General features: G+C 47.8%; 1 protein-coding gene across 1 annotated transcript in view; it reads left to right on the top strand.

Annotated features, from left to right (window-relative positions):
* The first annotated feature begins 7,908 nt into the window (after positions 1-7,908).
* Positions 7,909-15,758, top strand: part of LOC308473041 (uncharacterized protein) — a 68,958-nt gene continuing 61,108 nt past the window's right edge. Inside the window, exons 1-2 of the mRNA XM_080998289.1 lie at positions 7,909-8,559; positions 9,605-9,723. Coding sequence (XP_080854415.1) covers positions 8,358-8,559; positions 9,605-9,723 — 321 coding nt within the window. The 5' untranslated portion in view covers positions 7,909-8,357. The remainder of the gene's footprint in view (positions 8,560-9,604; positions 9,724-15,758) is intronic.

Here is a 15,758-nt window from a genome sequence, read left to right as displayed (position 1 = left end):
GCTTCGGACCTCGCCTTACTCCTTGTGAACTGTTTCCAGGCTAGTGACTCAGGACTGGACTTTGACTACGACAACGGTAACCTTCCCCCCGGGACTAGCACAGTTTGCTCCCGCCACACCCGCACTCCCCCTTCGTTGGGGTGCGTTCGGGAAAAGCCAGAAGCCATGGCCAACCAGGCAGCTGCGCTGGTGGCATTGGCCCAGGAGAACCAGGCCTTGACTCACACCGTGCAGCAGCTCAGCGATGCGGTTACGGCACTTCAGCAGCGGTTGGACACCCTACCGGCTCCTGTGGCCGACGCCCCAGCTCCAGGCAACTACCCAGTGGCCTTGCCAGAGAAATTTGATGGGGCCCCGGCCAGCTTTCCCATGTTCCTCGCCCAGGCCAAGTTGTATATTCAGGGGCGAGCCCGGAACTTCCCTGACGACCGCACCAAGGTGCACTTTTTGATCAGTTTGTTAAAGGACCAGGCGGCCAAGTGGGCATTGCCGCTGCTCAGGCAAGACTCCCCCTTGCTGACAGACTATATGGGGTTTTGCAACCATTTGGAGGCCGCATTCGGCAACCCCCAGAAGGAGAGTCAAGCCAACCAGGCAATTAGGCGTTTGAAACAGGGCAAGTCCACTGCGGCCGCCTACACCATGGAATTTTGGCTGTTGGCGCAAGACATGTCTTGGAATGACTCTGCACTTCGGGACCAGTATCTTGAGGGACTGTCGGATGAGATACTGGACCAGTTGGCCATGATGGATCGTCCCACCACGCTGGACGCCCTTGTTCAGCGGAGCCTGCAGATAGACGATCGGTTGGAGGACCATCGCCAGACCCGGGACCGCCAGCACCCCCCGGCTCCTGGCTCCAGTCCTTCCCAGCAGGTCCACGCCCACAGCCGAGTTGCCGGACGAGCCAATGCAGCTCGGGGCTGCGCGACCTCGCCTCTCCCCCTCGGAGAAGACGTGGCGTCGGGAGGGGAACCTGTGTCTTTACTGCGGTGGGAGTGGACATTACGCCCGATCCTGTCCCAAGAAGATGCCAGTTGCAGGGAAACCGCCAACCTCGGTATCCGAAGGCCCTAGCGACCTGGGGTCCCAAACCATGCAAGAGGGGCCCTCACCAGTGGATTTGCGACATCTCATGGTTCCGGTGCGTCTCTACCCTCCAGGTGGGCCCTGGATTCTTACCCACGCTCTGGTGGATTCAGGGGCAACCCGCTCCTATATGGACGCTGCCTTTGCCGCTCATCATCAGGTGCCACTTCAGAACAAGCCAGAACCTGTACAGGTGGAGGCAATTGACGGACAGCTCCTGCGTTCGGGTGCCGTCACTCGGGAGACCCAGCCCTTGGTCCTGTGTCTCCAGCAGCACCGGGAGGTGCGAACTTTGGACATTGCTTCCATGCCCCGGTTCCCCCTGGTGCTCGGGATGGACTGGCTGGAGGCTCACAATGTTCAGATTGACTGGGTCAATCGGACTGTGCACTTCCCAGACCCATGTCCCCATGCTCAGTCTGAGATGCTAGCAGCCGTACCCACTGAGGAGGCTGCATCCACGCTCCCCGCCGAGTACCGGGACTACCAAGACGTGTTTGAGGAACGGGGGGCAGACCAGCTGCCGCTGCATCGGTCTTTTGACTGCGACATAGACCTCCAGCCCGGAGCGCCCCTGCCGGTGAGTCACTTATACTCTCTAACAGAGCCAGAGCGCGAAGCTTTGCGGGACTTCCTGCACAAGAACCTGGAGCGTGGTTTCATTAGGCCTTCGACCTCGCCCACCGCTGCGCCGGTGCTCTTCGTTAAGAAGAAATGTGGGGAGCTTCGCCTTTGCCATGATTACCTGGCCCTGAACAAAATTACCATCCCAGACCGGTACCCCTTGCCCCTTATTTCGGAGTTGCTGGAGCGGGTGCAAGGGGCGCAGGTGTTCACCAAGCTAGACCTCCGGGGGGCCTACAATTTAATTCGGATCCGAGCCGGGGATGAGTGGAAGACAGCATTCGGGACCCGGTACGGTCAGTTCGAATACCTGGTTATGCCCTTCGGATTGTGCAATGCGCCCGCTGTGTTCCAACGGTACATCAACCACGTGTTCCAGGACTTGCTAGACAAGTACGTGGTGGTGTACTTGGATGACATTCTGGTTTTCTCCCATGACCCGGCTCTCCACGAGGCTCATGTCCGGACCGTGCTGCATCGCTTGCGGGAGCACCGCCTGTATGCAAAGCTCAGCAAGTGCGAGTTCCATCAGCGGTCAGTGGACTTCCTTGGTCACCGACTCTCTCCAGATGGGGTGCAGATGGATCCTGGGAAGGTGGCAGCGGTTCGGGAATGGGCGGCACCTCGGAAGTGCAAGGACCTACAGCGATTCCTGGGGTTCGCCAACTATTATCGGACCTTCATTGCAGATTATGCTCATCGCACCACCCCGTTGACCCGGCTACTGCGCCCTAAGACGCCGTTTTCCTGGGACGAGGAGGCAGAGGAGGCGTTTCAGGGGTTGAAAGCCTGTTTCCAGAGAGCGCCGATCTTGCAACATCCTGATCCCTCTCGACCCTTTGTGGTAGAGACCGACGCCTCCAGTACGGTTCTCAGTGCCGTCTTGTCTCAGCAGTACGGACCCGATGCGCCACTCTTACCCTGCGCCTTCTATTCCCGCCAGCTCCTTCCAGCGGAGCATAACTATACCGTGTGGAAGCGGGAACTACTGGCCATCAAGGTGGCCTTTGAAGTCTGGCGCCACCATCTTGAGGGGGCACGACACCCGGTGGAGGTGAGAACTGACCACCGGAACCTGGAGTACCTCCAGACCACCCGCAAGCTGAACCAAAGGCAGATCCGGTGGGCGTTGTTCTTTTCCCGGTTCCAGTTCCGGATCCGCTACATCCCTAGCTCCCAAAACCAGAAGGTGGATGCCCTGTCCCGGAAACCTGAAGACAACGCAGACACGGTACAGCAAGCAGTACCCACCACGATCCTACCACCGGCTGCATTCCTGGCCACCCAGGAGGCTGAGCCACTGCAGGCTCGGGTGCGGGAACAGCAGCGGGTCAACGTTTGGGCCCAGGAACGACTCCGGGAACTGGCCGAAGGGTCATGCCCTCAGTATCCGGGGCTGGGCTTGCAGCAGGGCCTTCTGCTGCACCATGGTCGCCTGTATATCCCGCTAGGGCCACTGCGGGCTGAGGTTCTCCAGATGACCCAATCTCTCTTGATGAAGCCACAGTCTGTTCCCTATTCATTGCCAACTACAGTATGAGATACAATCTCCTACTTATTCCAAATTATAGGGATGGCCTACCAAGCCTTTCTGAAAGGGCTTCAGCTCAGCAACTTTCATTTTAGTATTATTGTGCAGCATGCAGATAACAAAATAAAACATGTGTAGAAGAAGTCTCATATTTATTATATCTGATCCATCTTTTTGACCAAGCCAGAAAGAAAAACCTGGGATGGAACCGGTTTTTCTTGTTGGCCAATATTCAACTAAAAAATCTCACCAGTGGAAGCCCTATGCAATGACTTCTGCCTGTAAAACAAGGCTTTCCTCTCTCTCCTCCCCCCATGCACCACCATGCCCTTTCCAAAATTCGTTGCAGGGGAGAACCAGGTGAACTCCCAGAACAGCATGTGGGGGAAAGAGAGGAGGGATTGTTCTGTCTGGCAAACTGAAATGCTTGCGCTGATGCAACAATCTAAAGCATGGGTAGGCAAACTAAGGCCAGCGGCCGGATGAGGCTCAATCGCCTTCTCAATCCAGCTCACAGACGTTCTGGGAATCAGCATGTTTTTACATGAGTAGCATGTGTCCTTTTATTTAAAATGCATCTCTGGGTTATTTGTGGGGCATAGGAATCCGTTCATTCCCCACCCAAAAAATATAGTCCATCCCCCCACAAGGTCTGAGGGACAGTGGACTGGCCCCCTGCTTAAAAAGTTTGCTGACCCCTGATCTAAAGAGTGTGACATTGAATTCTGTTGGGTGTAGACTCTTCAGATATAAAAACATGAGAAGACTTACAGTTAGCTGCAGGCCAGTCTGACATATTAGCTAGCATAGCAGAATTTCACACCAGATAACGTGTGTTTTTAATTGTATTCTTCTTCTTTTTAAATACTTTTTATTAGGAATTTCAACAAAGCATTTTATCAAAAAACATATCATCCTTAACTCCACCCTATTTCCCCCCTCCCCCCCCAGACTTCCTCAGCTCCTCCCTCTGGTTTATCAACAAATGCCATTCTCTGTATATTACAAAATTGTATAGATCCTTAATTTGTCTAACTAGCTGTTATCAATAAAAAGTTTGTGAGTGTTTATTCAAAACCTGCCAAGGAGTCCAGTTCATTTTGTTGTTTCTTTAAGTACTTTGTAAAAGGTTCCCATTCATCTTTAAAGTCACAGTTATCCTTGTCACGTAGTTTAGGTGTCAATTTTGCCAATTCTGCGTAGTCCATCAGTTTCTCTTGCCATAGTTCTTTAGTCGGGATTTCCTTGTTCTTCCATCCTTGTGCTATTAAGACACTTGCCGCCGTTGTTGCATACATTTTAATTGTGTTCTTAATATTCTGTTGGGAGCCACCCATTATTAAAAATGAAATCAACTGGGTTATCTGAGAAACACCTCTGCCAAGTGAAAAATGTAATAATGGTGAGTAGAAACTGGCTATGGGATAATTTTGCTCAAAGACATGACCTTTAGGTATAAGTAATCATTAACTAGTTTTCAGCTTTTGCTCGGAAGACAAAAAGATAACTTCATTTATTATGGGGGGGGGGTGTTCTCTATTATGGGGGTATTTTGGTGTTCTCAACTGTTGCCAATGAGATACAACCAATTTGATTTGCAAACCAGAATGTATTAATTTAAGAATATGGGACAAACATTCAGACCCAACCTTTCAGAAATCAAGTCCTTACAAGGTGTCTTAGAGATAAGAAAGATACATGAATAAAATCACAATATGAAAATATAGGAATCCACTTCCCACAGGGACGTTGACCACCAACTGCCCGGTTGGGAATGGGTTAAAGTTTAGCTGGAATAGGCCACCTAAACCACCACCCCCATCTCTTCTGGGATATATTTTTTAAAATTAACAGTACTTCACAACTCCTTTGTATCTAACATCAAGTTCATAGAACAGGAGTTTAAAAAATCCTATTTTTCGTCCCAAAAAGGGACTTAACAAAACCTTTAAAAGATTAACCTGATGAATGAAAATGCAGAACGTGGCCAGTTTCAGAGGAGGTTTGGTTTCCTTGAGAAAATATTAGTGACCTACTATTTGGTAATCCTGTTATATTAAAGCTTTTTTATATGCTGAGAACTTCAGCTGTAAAGCAAACATGTTTTTTTTAAGCGACTGGATGCTGCTATGGTCTCGCCAGTTTGATATATAGTTACCTTCAGACTTCTCCTTTTGCAAATACTATTTAACACTGCAAAGTATGCAGACTTGCTACCATAATAAAAGTTTGTAAATGTACATGGCAACCCAGAAGTACCGTATTTTTCGCTCTATAACACGCACCAGACCATAACACGCACGTAGTTTTTAGAGGAGGAAAACAAGAAAAAAAATATTCTAAATGAAACAGTGGGTGTATGATTTTTGTGGTTCATGCTGTGGCCACAGACATGTGATCTGACAGTGAGTTTGGAGTAGCCCAATGCAAAAATCCTGAGGATCCATGTGGATCCATGCTTTGTAACCACGTTTTTGCACCATTGCAGCCCCAGGCAACAGTGGGTGCGTGATTTTTTTGGTACAGACTGTAGCCATGGACATGTAATGTGATCTGATGGTGAATTTGGGGTGACCCAGTGCAAAAATCCTGAGGATCCATGTGGATCCGTGCTTTGTCACCACGTTTTAAATGGGGAGGGAAGGAAAGCAAAAGCCCCCCCCCCCCAAGCCAGACAGGATATACGAAGTATGATTTCTTTTTTATTTACGGTATTTCTTTTTTGGCCACCTCTGTCACTGCAACCTTTGCTCTGTGCTTGCACACTTTTGGGCAATAGGGCATGTAACACACTTTTTTTCATCTGCCAAGATATAGAAAATCAATTTTAATGTCCCTATATAAAATGCCTAGTGAAGCAGAAGGGTATTACATCAGCCACTGTATTAAGGCTAAACGTTTGAAGAACAGCTCTCTATGGGGGGGGGGGAGACTAAATTCCATTTTCAATCAATTGTTATTGTGGCAGCAATTATCAGTGTATAGCGCACAATGAGGAAAAGAACTTTAAAAAATATATATAAAAAACATTCTCACGTTATACTTCAAAGAAGAGTATTAGGCTTTTAATGAAGGGGAGAGGAGAGATGCTGTAATCCTCCTGGCTCAGGAGATTCTGATTTACCAGCCGCGTGTAGAAAGTATAGATTAAGATATTTGATATACAGCATATAAATCCAGAGATTTCCATGTCTCACTCTGCAATCCAGCCTGCTGTTACTTACGAGCAGGGAAGCAGGGTTTCTCTTCCAAACAAGCATACTGTCTCCCTCCAGCAGTACATTGCTTGGAGAAGCTGTAATTTGGAGGGGGCCTGGGGGCAGGGCTCTCTGCTTTTGGAAAAGAAATGAGAAACCTACCATTGTAAAGCAAAAGTCCCCCCCCCCCACCCAAGCCAGCCCTCTCTCTCTCTCTCTCTCTCTCTCCCACCTGCATGCTTTTGCTTTTCGGCTGCCTGCGAGTCCCTAGAGCACGGAGAGGAGGAAGTGGTGGGCTGGAGCCTGCACGCAGTGTGACTAGGAAAGAATTAGAAGGAAGGACTCGATCCTTTCCTTAACCCTCTGCTTGCCAGGAGGGCAGGGGATTCCCTGCTCTTTGTTGAGTTTGAGCAAACGCAGCAACAGAAGCGGGTGGGCAGTAAGACCCTGAGGCAGAATGCAGGAAAGCTTCCGCCTTCCCCCTTCCCTCCGCCCGCCCGCCCGATCTTTTTTTTGCTTGATTTTTGCCTATTTTGCCCCTGCGCTCCGGCGAGTCAGCGCCAGGGTCCACACATTCGCTCAATAACACGCACAGACATTTCCCCTTACTCTTTAGGAGAAAAAATCTGCGTGTTATAGAGCGAAATTTACGGTAGGTCATATTGAGTTTATATGTCTTACTCTCAGGCACTCCTTTACCTGGGAGTAAGTCACATTGAGCACAGTAGGGCTTACTTCTGGGAGTCATATATATGTAGGGAGCACGGTTAAAGTTTTTAATTGTGAAAGATGGACTTTTTAATGTGTACCTACCAAAGTTCTGTTGTTTTTGTCCATTGAGTTTTCTTGGCAGGGATACCGGAGTGGCTTGCCGGTTCCTGCTCCAGGTGGATCACATTTAGTCAAAACTCTCCACTATGACCTGTCCGTCCTGGGTGGCCCTGTACGGCTTGGCTCATAGCTTCTCTGAGTATTCAAGAATTGATGCTTTTGAATTATGGCACTGGAGGAGACTCTTGAGAGTCCCATGGACTGGAAGAAGATCAAACCTATCAATTCTTAAGGAAATAGGCCGTGAGTGCTCACTAGAAGGACAGATCGTGAAACTGAGGCTCCAATACTTGGGCCACCTCATGAGAAGAGAAGACTCCCTGGAAAAGACCTTGATGTTGGGAAAGATTGAGGGCACAAGGAGAAGGGGATGACAGAGTATGAGTTGGCTGGACAGTGTTCTCGAAGCTACTAATGTGAGTTTGATCAAAATGCAGGAGGCAGTGGAAGACAGGAGTGCCTGGCGTGCTCTGGTCCATGGGGTCACGAAGAGTCGGACACGACTAGACAACTAAACAACAACAACCAACGTTCTGAAAGACAGGGGTTTAGATATTTTGTATTAAGAAATCCCAAATGTCTGAACAAACATTTAGTTTTATCCTATCTAGAAAGTATCTAGAAAGAATTTTTTCTTGAGAAAATGAAAAATGTCCAGACTTTTAAGACCTATAAAGTTTGTGTCACAGAGTTCCCAAAGAATCCTAAAAGAAGAAAGGATGCACAATTAGGTACTTAACCTGTCAGAATGGTTTCAGTCTGCTTTTCTTCTCCTACAGGGCCTCTGGTGTTGCAGTGTCAAGTGGTTTTTCCTCTGAGAAAGCACCCTGCCCAGCCCCTCAAATAGTATGTAATTTACATATCCAGAAAATGGGGCTGTCCCAAGTCAGAGGCAAATAAGAACAGAGTTTGCAAACTCTCAGAGGTCAATGAGAGTGTAGTGTGCAAGTGTTTTGAGAGTATAGTGCTTGTCATTCAGAATTGCTTCCTCTTCTGCTATATACCTTTATTGTACAACTTCTGGTCATACAGAAGCAAATCTGCCTTTTAAAAGGGGTTGTGACAAGACTGAGGCAGCCAACGAGATGGCTCAGAAAAAGACAAGTCTTGTGGAAATAATAGAGCACCTTTTTGCTACGCTTCAAGGGGAGGAGAATGAGGAGCTGCTGTTTACTTACAGAGGAGTGCTGTATCCAAAACTTGTTTGTAGTCCTGGGACTTTTGAAGCATTGGAAACCATGGAAGCTAGGAAGGATGATAAGTTGATTGTTGCTTATCCAAAATGCGGTGAGTATCCAGCTTTTAATGGAATTAAAGGGGAATAGATTTGGTTACCAATTGATATCTGACCACATACGATTTGTATGTTTATTTCCCCCATGTACGGTAATCTGGATTTACAGTTTCCATGTTTTGTTGTGCTTTTCATAAATGGTAAATGGGGATTTTGTATGCAAAACCTGCAAACCTGAGCAGCTGACTCCACAGCGTATAATAAGCTGTCATGTGGAAGTGCCTTCTATTAAAGTTTGAACAAGGAAACCAATGTTTATTTGCTACGCAAAATGAACTGAAATGGGTCCCAGGTGAATACATTTTGGGGTGCCTGGATTCACACCTCAATTAGTGGCTGAGCACCCCACAACAGCCATGAGAAGCAATTCAAGGCCCTCTTTTATGTGGAGATGAGATGTGTGCCTCATAAGTCCTTGGTTACAACCCATCCTCCATGTTATTCAGTGAGGCCTCTGAAATTGTACCTTTTTGTGCTTTGTTCACTTTCTTGCACCTTGTGCCACCGTCTCTGCCATTTTAATCCGCTCCTCTGTGACTCTTGTTCCCGCCTAATGTCAACTTGCCTGAAAACAAACAGGATTTATGGGAAAGGATCCTCACCCTCAGAATCTAATGTAAGTGGCAACTGCTCTTTGTTACCCCTTTGTTGGATGAAATGTGAAGAAACTTCCTGGATTCTCCCACAATGAAGATTTTGCTCCAAAAGAAAATGTTTTGGGGTTGTTGTTGCTTTTTTCATTTTCAAAGCCTTGACTGTGTACAGTTCTTTTTAAAAAGCTGGGCTGGCCAAGGTAGGGAAGGAACTTTCTCACAAAAGAAGAAAGAATAAAAGTTTGCAGTCTCCAAGGCTTGCATGGTGGCAACAGCTTTGTTGTGACTTACCTGGTGTGGTTTTATGACCCACCTGCAGGTCCCAATGCACTGGTAGAAGAACTATGATTTAAGTTGACTGTTGTATATGAACATGGCTGTGCATTTGGTTGTGTGAGTTATGCCCTTGTGATTCATATATGTCTCACTTGCTTTTATGTTGCAGGTACTAACTGGGTGCTCCAAATGGTAAATGACATGATAGTTGCAATCCCAAGTTACAAGGACTTGTCACCATCAGAAAACATACAAATGCTTGAATTTGGATTGCCCACAAAAGCTCAGGTTGGCATGATTTCCAAGTTTGTCTAGCAAATGATCAGAACTGACATGTTGTCAAGGTGGTGTCTGCTCTTCGCTATAAACACCCCCTGTTCACTCAGAGAGATATTTACAGTTCTTTATTTACATATGTACAAACAGCAACAGTTCCGAATCATGCTTCTGCATCTGAGGAGTCAGATTCGGGGAGTGGCTTCTTTCAGCTTCTTCTCCAACACAGCATAGGTGGGAATCTTGCAAGAGGTCTTTGATCCCTGCGTTTTAACTCTCTCTTGGCCTGTGCCAAGGCACCGCTTCCCCTTCTGTTCCTGAACTCCCTGGTTGGTGGCAAGGAGAGCATCGTAGAGCTCATAGAACATCGTAGAGCCCTGTCACCACTTGACTGCTCTCCTCCTCCTCCTCCTCCTCCCCTGCTTCTTTTGTCATTTCCCTGTACAGTGGTACTTCGGGTTAAGAACTTAATTCGTTCTGGAGGTCTGTTCTTAACCTGAAACTGTTCTTAACCTGAAGCACCACTTTAGCTAACGGGGCTTCCTGCTGCTGCCACGCTGCTGGAGCACGATTTCTGTTCTCATCCTGAAGCAAAGTTCTTAACCCGAGGTAATATTTCTGGGTTAGCAGAGTCTGTAACCCGAAGCAAATGTAACCTGAAGCGCATTTCTCCAACACACAAACAAAACTCTGAAGGAAAAACTGTACTTGCCACATTCTGTAATACAGTTTTGTTAATGTCTTCTTTTATATTTACATCAACAACTTTCATTTTTTAAAATAATATTTTTATTAATTTTCCATTTTTACAATCCAATAAAAGCCACAATAATACATTTCCAAATTATAATAAAAACAAGAAAACCAGTTATCCAATGCCAACTTACATATTTTTGAGTGACGTCCCATGTTCTGAAGTTCAGGGAATGATGATCTAATGTCGTGCTGCAATTCTTAGCTAGTCCAAATAAAACATTCCCGATATTAATCCTTCATTTGTTTTGACAGCTACTGGTCCTGCGACTTTCGTTCGTATTCAATTAATTCATCCATTAATTTAGCAAGAGGGTTAATCCTGTGCAGTTATGTGTTAAATATTTTTAATTTTCTTATTTGTTCTTCCTGTTGTAATCCAAAGTCCTCAGCAACATGCTTCACTTTTGGTTTCTGCACACAAGCGCAATTCTCAATGCATCACATCCAAGATAAAGAGAAGTCTGGCATTCTACCATTGACCCCAGGCAGATATCCAAAGTTATCTTCTGTGATCTCATTCCAGCTACTAACAAGCTGATACCTCACCAAAACCATAATCCATCCAGTGGCCCTGAGTGAGAACTGCAGTTAATCTTAATACATAACATAAAATATACTGAGAGAAAATAATGGAGGCTCACCTCACCCAACATGTTGTTGTTGTTTAGTCGTTTAGTCGTGTCCGACTCTTCGTGACCCCATGGACCAGAGCACGCCAGGCACTTCTTGTTGGTTTCTATTTCCCTCACTGAGCAACAACTGCAGTCACAAGACATTGTTTTGCATTCCACAGTCAGAGTTACTGTTGGATTCCCACGGGAATGGGAGACTGGATGTGACGTACACTGGTTTCCTGTTTTTCACTGTTCTCTCGGTGTTCTTTGTTTCCGAGAGGGGTTGCTTCTCTGCTCTCACAGAGGCAAGATGCATGTTTGTATTCTCTCAGCATAGAGTGGAAATAAAGTTAAGAATGTGGCACATACTGCTTATCCTTCTGCTGTGTGGACTACTCTGTTTGGGCTCAAGATGAGATGAGCCTGTATCAGCTTCAGATGGGCCAAAGCTGGTCAAAATCTCACATTTTTGGTTATGGGCCCAGAGAAACGGAATCGGACTGAAGAATGGCTGCTGGCAGAGGAACAGAGGAACGGATCGGACGTTATCTGCTCTGCGCGTCAAGAAGATTGATGAGAGGTATGTGCTCATGCTCCGGGCAGCCTGCCAACTCCTAATTAATGGCTTCAAGGCTGGACTTTGAGCTTTTAAGCCGTCTGCTCGGCAGAGGCTTGGGGAAAAAGTGCTTTTACAAGTGCTTTTGGAAGCAGCTGTACACAGACGCAGCTTGTTTAAAGCAGCAGAGATGGCTAATGCAAGGCTGGCTGATGCTTGTGGGATTCCTAAGCTCAATAAAAAGAATTACGCGAACTGGGTGCTCTACGCAGAGGCTCTTCTGCGAAAAGAAGGTCTGTTTACAGTTATTACAGACAACCCCCCAGCTCCAATAACAGATGAATGGGCAGCTAAGGATTCCAAAGCAAGGGGAACTCTTACATTGATAGTCTCCCCAGAAGAGCTCTGTCTGTTGCATGATAAGACCTCAGCCTGAGAGATTTGGGACACTTTGAGAGATGCTCATTTGAGGACAGAAGCTGGTGCTTCTTTGTTCTACTATGCCAAGCTGCATGATATGGCACTTGCTGAAGGTGCAGATGTGCGTGCTCACTTGATGGAGATGCAGAATCTGAGACATGAGCTGCAACAGAGAGGACTCACCTTTCCAGAGGCTGTGTATTCCTTCATGATACTACATTCTTTGGGTTCAAGTTGGGAGTCCGTTGCCACTCAGATTGCTGTTCAGCCAACTGCTCAGATCACAGTAGCACATGTTACTGCCGTGATTCTGAATGAAGCGGACAGGCGAGGTGCTAGCTGCATTGGTAAGGGGGAGTCTTCACAGACGTCATCCCAGAATGCAGTGGAACCACCAGATGGCGCCAAAGCTTTGAAGGCAGTGAAATGCTACTCGTGTGGACGTCTAGGCCATATGAAGAGGGAATGCAGATTTCCCAGGGCCAAGACAGAGCAGCGCAGCGAAAGCTCATCGCGTGGAAAAGGCAAAGGCAAAGGCAAAGGTCCGGTGTCCAGGACAACGCAGCACAAGGCAATGGTCTCACGCTTCACTCCAAAGGTTGCAAAGGTCCAGAAGACATCTAGGTCTTTCTTCGTGGTAGATACGGGCGCAACGCACCACTTATGCAACGACAAGCGACTGTTCATGTCTTTTACACCGCAGGAAGGTGCGATTCACCAGGCGGATGACCACACGATCCCCAGTCAAGGCTATGGAACTGTTGTTCTTCGCAGTTTGGACTTGTCGATACACAATGTGCTCTACGTTCCAGAAGCTTCACACAATCTACTCAGTGTTGCGCAGCTGAATGAACGGAAAATTGACGTTTCCTTCAAGAACAAGAAGTGCACCATCACAAAGAAAAACGATTATGTATTGCATGCTGAATATGTTGATCGTTTGTTTGTTTTGTATTTTGATGATGATGTGCAGGATGAAACTTGTTGCATTGCAGGTTCTAACAAAAGTTTGCATGCAGGATGTATTCATGATTTTCACAGGAAATTTGGTCATTTGCATTTTGAGGCAGTATCTAAAATGCCTGCCTTGGTTGAAGGTATGACTATTAAACCCTGCAGGTACCACATGAAGTGTAGGGCATGCGCAGCAAACAAAGTGAAAATGGCTGCGAAAGGCAAGGTGTCTAGTAGGCAAGTGGAGAGAATCAGAACCTACAGGGTTAAGAGGTTCTGTGTGACGTCTTACATTCTGAGGCGTGGTTGAGTATACTGAGGGGAGTGTTTCCTGAGTTCAGTTCTGGTTTCGCTTTTGCGGAGAGAGGACGCAAGATGTGTGCGTTGTCGCCCGGAGAGATTTAAGAGCTGTTTTTCTACACGAATAAAGACTTTCAGAAGATAAGGAAGACACCGTGCGTGCTGCCTGATTTATGTTTACACACACGCACAGCAACAGTTTCTCGCTGCGTGCACTCTGCCCCCCTGCCTAGGTCAGCTTCAGGCTTCCGAGCAGAGCTGCCCAGGGGAAGCGCTGGCTGGACGGCAGGGCAATTTGCCAAGAGGCCAATAGGTTATGGATGGTCAGAAAACGCTTTGAAGCTGTTGCCAGACGTGCCGGTGTGTGTGTGGGAGCCAGCTGAGGAGAGGCTGCAGAGAGCTTGGAGCTGTGCCTAACGTTTGAAGGCAAGCTGACGACGCTGAAGCCAGCTTTGAGTCCTGCCTGAAGCTGAGAGAGGCAGACGAACTCAGCTGGGAGGAGCTGATCTGCTGGACCGGGAGCTGGAGAGCTGCTGTTTGTTTACGTGAGTACGCTGGGCCCCGGGGGAAGATGGCAGATGACCAAGAGGTGCTTGAAGCTCCGCTTGAGAAGCTTGAAGAGCTCACCACCCAGTCGTGGGAAACCTGGGTCAGGAAAGTGAGAGCCTGGTTTTGGGCAACAGGGCTGTGGGAAGTATGCAAGAAAGAACCGTCCCCAGCCAAACCGGCTGCTGCTGAAATTGCAGAACTGGTGGACAGAGATGCAGAAAAGCTGCAGTCTGCTTTTCTGGAGGAGAAAATGCAGAGAGAGAAAGCTATGAGAGCTGAGATCTGCATGTTGAGAGCAAGCGTACATGCTAAGCTATTGCCGCATTTGGAAGGCATTGAGTCGGCCTGTGAAGCCTGGAAACTGCTGAGGGGTTTGTGTCAAAGCTCAGCAGGAGGCCAGGAGCAGGATGACGCCGAGTGCTCAGCCAGAAGCCCTGATTTTACAGCCTCACGGAGTGCTGTTGGAGGTGTCGGGGGGGCAGAGAAGCCCAAAGGCCAGTTTGGAAAAGTTTCCACTGTGTATGCCGAGGAGGAGTGCTGTTTCAGAGGGGGCGGAGCTGGCCTGGAAGCTTCGCTAGCTGAGAGCTCACCCCAGTGTTTTTCCACTCGTCGCTGCTACGTTTGCAATTCTCCTGACCATCTGCGTCGCAACTGCCCACAGAGAGCAAGGGAGACAGGGCAGGATGTCTCCAAGGTCGTTTCCCACGGGAATCAGCCGGGTTTCCATGGCAACCAGTCCAGCAGAGGGGGCAGGCGTGTGAAGTCGCAGAGAGGACGTGGCTCAGAGGGGGAAGACGGCGCTTATCAGCTAACTGCATCCATGGCGGTTGTAAAGGACACCTGCAAAGGCCCCAAGGACGGGGGCAGCGGGACGTTTGTTGCTATGGCAGCTTTGAAGGACAGCTGCATTGAGAGCAACGTGATACGTTGGATTATTGACAGTACTGTCAACAGACATCTGATAACTGAGACACCTGGTGTTGAGATGTGGAACTGCAAACCTGTTTTGGTTGGGAAGACAGTGTGTTTTGCAGACAATTTACAAAAGCCATTGTCTAAAGTTGGACATGTTTATGTTTCTGTTTTGCAGGTGCAGCTGCGAGTCTACGTGGCGCCGGGGATACAACATTGTATTTTATCTGTACCTTGTCTCTTACAGGAGGGGTATAAGGTTTGCTTTGAGAAGGATGTCTGCACAATTTCCAGAGGGGGGAAAGTCTTGATCAGTGTTCCAAAAGGGCACAACAGCTTTTTTGTTCTTGAAGCACCTCTGGAGGGTGAAGGGTGTGCTGAGAAAGTCCAGGCAAAGTCTGCAAATGTTCATGCTCATGTTTCATGTGCTTGCGTGTGGCACAAGAAAATGTCACATGGTTCCTGTGAGGATATCCAGATGCTATCGGAGTGCACTAAAGGGTGCGAAATAAGGGAATGTGGTAGACCCCTAAAGTGCAGGGCTTGCAGAAAAGCCAATGTAAAAGGGTGTGGTTTTCCCAGAGTGGAGAGGGTGGCCACAAAGCCTTTTGAGCTTGTGCACACAGACCTTTTTGGTCCCATGCAAAAGCAGAGTCTGGGCGGGGCCAGGTTTGGGCTGACGCTGCAGGATGATTTCAGCCAGGTTGGCTGGTTTTATCCTCTGAAACGGAAAGAGGATGCAACGCAACTGATCAAAGATTGGATTGCGGAGGTGGAACTAAGGTTCTCCACCAAGGTGCAGGGGTTCCAGAGTGACCGAGGGTCAGAGGTCACTGGGTCTGCTCTGCAGAAATTCTTTCGTCAGAAAGGGATACGTCACAAGGTGACTTCTCCTCAGGAGAAGGGAGTGGCAGAGCTTAGGAGCAAAGCTCTGGTTCAAGCAACAGAGATTCTACTGAATGACTCTGGTTTGCCTCAAAGCTTTT

This window comes from Podarcis pityusensis (genome assembly GCF_964106645.2).
Source record: "Podarcis pityusensis genome assembly, chromosome: 3".
NCBI classification, from domain to species: domain Eukaryota; kingdom Metazoa; phylum Chordata; class Lepidosauria; order Squamata; family Lacertidae; genus Podarcis; species Podarcis pityusensis.
Note: the sequence above shows the minus strand (reverse complement) of the source record. Positions and strands in the feature narration are given on the sequence as shown.